Consider the following 6,600-nt stretch of genomic DNA (forward strand, 5'->3'; position numbering starts at 1 on the left):
CCGGTACTAGTAAGGTGTAGATAATGAAGTGGCCAGTTAGTGTATATACTAATACATGACTAAAAAGTATGATGATAATTATATACATGTTTTTTTTTTGTGTGTTATAAAATGTTAGATATCTAAAAAGATTTAAATGTAACATTGGCCATACATCACAGGTGTGTGCTATTTTATTAAATACACTGTAGAACCAAAACAAATAAACCAGCATCTTGTTATAACCTTGTGGTGGTACCATCACCGAATGGCTGTAAGTCACTTTCCAAAACCTTTTCTTCTTTTACTGGTTTCCTTCAAACGACAACTAAAAGCCCTTCTTTTCTAAGAGCACCTGATCCCCAATGAACAAAACCAAAACACCCTCTCACTAAATCCTCTGAGCCCAATCAAGGTACTGTATAATTAGCACTTATTGTATGTATTGCCTCTTCTTGTTGAATCGCTGAATACCTCATCAATTGTAAGTCGCTTTGGACAAAATCATTTGCTAAATTACTAAATGTAACCTGAATTTGTCTGAAGTACGTTTAATTTGTATGCAACCATCTTAAATACTCACCTTTAGAAAGTATTTTGGCAATGGACTGAGCCAGCGAGGGCTTCTCAGCCACCATTAACACAGTCCTCATCGCTGCGGCTTCCGTTTATTCGTCATAAACATCAACACGGCCTAATAAAACACAAACAGAAGTAAGTATCTTATGTCAACGCTTATAAATGAGGATAAAATCACTCGGACCAGACCAAGAACTGAGATAACAACACACCGGTTAACACTGCATGCACTTCAGGCATGTTAACTTCCGGGTTGTTCTTTTTTTGTCAAAATAAAAGACCTGACTTTATATGACTACATATTACCATTTGATTAATATAAAAATATAATATAATACAAAAATAAATAATTAAAATAAATGAAATGAGGATTTTTTACAAGAAACTAAGTAAATAAATTAATAAATAAACAAATACATAAATATTATATTATTTTGTTTTTACAAGAAAATAAATAAATAAATAAATAAATAAATAAATAAATAAATAAATAAATAAATAAATAAATAAATAAATAAATAAATAAATAAATAAATAAATAAATAAATAAATAAATAAATAAATAAAATGGTTTTGGTTTTTACAAGAAACTAAAAAAAATACTAAATAAGTAAGTAAATAAATAAACAAACAAACAAAAAATAGACAAATAAATACATATTGTTTTGTTTTTACAAGAAACTAAATAAAAAACAAAATAAATAAATAAATAAATAAATAAATAAATAAATAAATAAAATAGTTTTGGTTTTTTACAAGAAACAAAAAATCTCAATAAATAAGCAAGTAAAGAAGCAAGTAAACAAATAAATAAATAAATAAATAAATAAATAAATAAATAAAAAAATTGTTTTGGTTTTTACAAGAAACTAAAAAAATACTAAATAAATAAGTGAGTAAATAAGTAAATAAATAAAAAAACAAATAAATAAATAAATAAATAAATATTGTTTTTACAAGAAACTACTTAAATAAATAAACAAATAAATAAATAAAATAGTTTTTGTTTTTTGAAACAAAAAATACTAAATAAATAAATATGTAATGTGACTTTTCCAATCTAGAATGTCCTACTTTATGTATATATATTAATATATGAGCAAATTTATGCATTTAGTATAATGATTATAAAACAATTTTATCAAGTTGCCTTTAATAGGAAGCATCTTTAAATTAACACTTATTTCATAGAAGAAAAAAAGTTGGGTACTAAGATGAAAATGAAATACTGCAATTTTTAATAATAGTTTTTATTAATTTAATAATTTCTATTAAAAACGTTTTATACATGTTTTATATATTTTTTGTTCCATTAACCTATATTATTGGTTTTAGTTATCTAATGGGTCTAAAATATGTGCAGTTAAAATGTGCTACATATATATTAATAATATTTTTGAAATCAAGGTTAAATACTTTTAAAATATTAGACCATTATTTTGGTCAAAATATTTAAATGGTTAAGAAATGTATTGACTTGGAATTACAACAAACTAATCATTTTCATATAACCTAAATTATTTCCTTAATGTGTGAGAGTGTGGTGTAATGGTGTAAAAATTCAATCAGAGTATGTAGGACAAAGGATTTACTTTTATTTGATACTTTTTTATTTTATCAAGTTTTAATAATGGAAGGTTTTTTAATTAACACTGATTTCGGAAAAAATGGGGTACTAAAATGAGAATTGAATACTGCTATTTTTATTATTTTTAATTCATAAAACTTTATTCAATGTTTATATCTTTAATTGACAACAGGTTTTATACATGTAATATTTTTTCAATGAACTTTTTTCATTGGTTTACGCTTTATAATCAAGGATTTTATTTTATGTTATTTTATTTAATTATTTTTTATTAAGTTGTTTTATTTTATGTTATTTTATCTATTTTATCTGTTTTATTTTATTTAATATTTAATTGACGCTTGTAAACACGCATAACAACCACTAGGCGGCGGCGTCACATTTGACAATTTCTTGATCCCTCAGATTGTTGCGGTTTGATTTCAAGTAAATCTAAGCAAATTCCCATGTCATGTCCTGTCAATCAAACAATAAATAAACATATAAACAAATAAACACTGAAAGGGGAAATGTGCGAGTAAATAGTTAAGAAATCTGAGGTGAACTATCCTGCAGATGCCCCGCCGTTATCGACTCATCTGGCATCTCACATATAAGACCTTGCATAAAAAACTTTCTAAAAGTGAATGTAAGGCAGAATAAATTAAATTTTATATTAATGATTATGGTTCATGATCATTTAAAATGGTTCAATTAAGTCAATATTTAAGTTAAATGTGTTTACTTAGAGTTTACCACAGCTGTGCACTCTCCGGTCCAGTTTGCTTTAATAGATAACAGATTTTGCGTGGTAAGTGGAGTATGCACGTTTCCACCCCCGTTTTGTGCGTACGCCACGTTTATAAATGAGATTCCTGGACTGGCACACACACACACACACACACACACACACACACATGCAAACACACTGAAGGAACTGATCCAGATCATCTTTGTCGCTGTTTCACTGTGCAGGACAATAACACCCAGCGTGCACCTTGATGTCAAAAGGACGCTGACGTCAAAAACACGTCAATAATCATGAACAAAACAGTCCTGTGATTGATTTTTGAGCGTTTTTGACGACAGTGTTGGTTGCATGTCAATTTAATGTCCTTTTAGCATCAAGGTAGTTTACATGAGATACAAAATACAGTGTAAATTTGGAATTGAAGCTTATAAGTTAACTAAACTTTTCTTGTAAAAGGTTTTAATAGTCTACTTTCTGTTTGTTTGTTTGTTTGTTTGTTTGTTTGTTTGTTTGTTTGTTTGTTTGTTTCAGACAAAAGAGCATTAATGTTTGTATGTGAATTGGAAATCAAGTTTTTGACAGTCGCTTTGGTAAATTTGTCAAATCAAAATTTTAATTTGTAAACAGAAAAACGTAAAATTGAAACCGTGAGTACGCAAACAAATAATAAAACACCACAGCCAGTCTCCTGCTCAAAATCCTTAGTTCATCTCTCAATACTAAATGTCTGTATCTGTTAACTAGTCAGTGCTTTCAGAACGACTAGTCCTTGTGTCATTGTGTACGGATAAGACATGACTTAGTCATGTTGTCAATATAACAGTGTTCTCTTGAGGGGTGTTCTGATGTAAACTGTGGCAATTTATTTTATTTTTTTATTTTTGCTCTTTTTGGACGGTAATTTGTTGACAGATCATGTCACTATGATACAGAAAGGAAAATACAGCACTGCATAGAACAGTTACAGTTTTTCTCAGTCACGTTGGTGCATTTCTCACAACACTATTTACATGCACAACAGTTAATGCATTTTTCAAAACAGTTAGTCATTTGTGCACATCATAGTAGCAGTTTCTCATTCCTTCCAACAAATTGTAAATGCTTTTGGTCATGCATCAATTACTTTGATGATTACTTACTGTGAAACATACAGATTCAGTGTCTTGTACCCAAATACCTAACTAAATGCAATGGTGTCTAACTTTACTGTAGTTTTCAAATGGCTCTGCAAATAGTCTATAGTGCTGTCTTGAGCATTTTCAGGAAGTGTCACCAAAATCTGACTTTTTAGCATTGGAAAAAAAAAATACAGAGTAAACAGTCATTAGGAACACATGACAAAGCCATTTGACTATGTTGTTCATAAACAATGGTGTCAGGACTTTTCATTTTGATGATACTGACTCTTTGATTGACATCAATACTTGCTTTTGAGGAATGAACTCTCCATTTTGAGCATTTGACGCGCTTTTGCAGGTTATCAGCTAGGTTTTGCAGTTTGTACTTATTGTTTTGAGAAATGCATTAACTGTTGTGCAGAAATGCACTGGTGTGACAAATGCACCAAAACCACTAAGAAAAACTGTAATATATATAATGATGTCAGGACTTTTCATCTTCATGCCACTGACACTTTCATCAATACCTGCTTTTGAGGAATGAGCTGTCATTTTTGAGCAAGTGACACACTTTTGCAGGTTATCAACTAGGTTTTGCAGTTTCTAATTGTTTTGAGAAATGCATTAACTGTTGTGCAAATGTCAATAGAGTTGTGATAAATGCACCAAAAGCACCGAGGAAAAACTATAACAGGTGGAGTTTAATGAAATTCGTCACTTGTCAATCATTCTCAAGTCCTCCATTAGCCACACCCATACGACTTCTTTTTCTACTAATTTTCTGCACAACATTAAAAAGCACAAGACTTGCAAATTCTGTGCTCACAGGAAGCTTCTGCAGAGCTGAAGTTAATTTTGGACAAGTATTTATCTACTTCTGCAAAAGTGCTTCATTAGTATGCAAACAAATATCAGACTCGAGAAAAAGTTCAGTTAATATATGACCTTTAAATGACCAATAATTGTTTAATGAAAAGAAAAAGAGACAAAAGTAATAAAAACTTTATTCCCTTTTCCCAACAACACCCATTTTGAAAATGAATCTTTTTCTCCATTTCTCAGTGAATATAGGCAATGTATTCTGGTGCTTTGAAACAAAACAGATTTATTAAACATATATATTTATTAAAATACTATTTTAGTCATCAAACATATTCAGAAATTGAAGGATAATATAATTACATTCAAGCAAAATATTGTGAAAAAACTACAACCTACAAAATTTCAACTAAACTTTTCATTTTATTTTTTGCCTCTCTTGATTTTTCCTCTTTTTTATATTTAATATTTGTCTATAACATATAAATTTGACTGTACTGGTTTTTGAACCATTATTATAAGTTATTTAGTTAGATAAGCTCCAGATTTGGCTTCAGTACTGACTGATCTAATGTATATGCACAAATTTAATATTGTGTAGCATCCTATTAAAGCATGAGTTTAAAAGAGAGATTTGGGAGTATTCATATATGCTGAGCACTGATATCAAGAATTAGCCTTTAAAGTAGTGAACATTCTACAATTAATGAAAGAAAAAGTGTAAATGGCTTGCCATAACCATAAAGCTGAGTCCTCAAAGAGCTTTACATGTACATGCGTGTACGCGTGTGAAACTGATTGCACGAGATGAGTCATAATTTCAGTGATTGGCCACTTTTCATCAGCACTCTCAGCTTCTTTCAACCTCACAGAGAGACACATATAAACACGCTTAAAGCCGGTGTTTAAGAGCCAGAGAACATGCAGTATGGTGAAAGAGGAGGACTGTAACGCAGGACACAAAGAGAGAGACAAGTGAATGATTACAGGGCCTCGGATGGATGAAATTACAGACATGGATGAACAAACAGCACTTATTTGCTTCTCTCTCTCTCTCTCTCTCTCTCTCTCTCTCATTCGCTTTCTCTCTTGGATAATTTAAAGAGGATTTGATGGATTCTCTCTTTTTTTTTTTGAAAGGTACAATGTAAAAATCTGAATGCATATGTTGGATGTAAGCTGCTTGGAGAGATGGAGGATGTGGCTGCATGGTGCTGCATTGGGGTAAATCATGAGCTGTGCTATTAAAAGTGTTGCCGGTAAGATGGGTGAGTCAGCGGCTTTAACTAGCAAACCAGTGCTGCTGTCAACAGATAAAAGCAGAGGAACAGCAGGAGGACGCTTTTCTCTAGGTGATTCTTGATTGTTCGTCATTGTGAGAATGCTTTTTTTATACAGCCTTGCATCAAAGTGGCAGAAATCGTATTTATCTTATTTAAATCATGCTATTTAAAGAGATAGTTCACCTATATTATGTATTATTATTATTATTATTATTATTATTTTTCTTATTTATTTATTATTATTCATTCATTCATTCATTCATTCATTCATTTTCTTGTCGGCTAAGTCCATTTATTAATCCGGGGTCGCCACAGCGGAATGAACCGCCAACTTATCCAGCAAGTTTTTATGCAGCGGATGCCCTTGTCAAAATACACCCAGAGGAAACCCACATGAATGCAGGGAGATAATGCAAACTCCACACAGAAACGCCAACAGAGCCGAGGTTCGAACCAGCAACCTATTATTATTATTATTATTATTATTATTATTATTATTAATAA

At 30.5% G+C, this 6,600-nt stretch overlaps 1 protein-coding gene across 2 annotated transcripts in view; it reads right to left on the reverse strand.

Moving 5' to 3' along the window:
• The window catches only part of top3b (DNA topoisomerase III beta), a 37,287-nt gene extending 36,489 nt beyond the window's left edge, over window positions 1-798 (reverse strand). For both annotated transcript variants that reach the window (XR_015490998.1, XM_087253289.1), the window contains exons 1-2: window positions 771-798; window positions 563-673 (exon numbers count right to left, since the gene is read on the reverse strand). Coding sequence is in view for 1 of the 2 variants with exons in the window: in XM_087253289.1 (XP_087109415.1) it covers window positions 563-632 (70 nt within the window). In the remaining variant the exon portion in view is untranslated. The remainder of the gene's footprint in view (window positions 1-562; window positions 674-770) is intronic.
• Window positions 799-6,600: the final 5,802 nt, after the last annotated feature.

This window comes from Danio rerio, chromosome 5 (assembly GCF_052040795.2).
Source record: "Danio rerio strain M-AB ecotype USA chromosome 5, GRCz13ab, whole genome shotgun sequence".
Classification (NCBI taxonomy): Eukaryota; Metazoa; Chordata; class Actinopteri; order Cypriniformes; family Danionidae; genus Danio; species Danio rerio.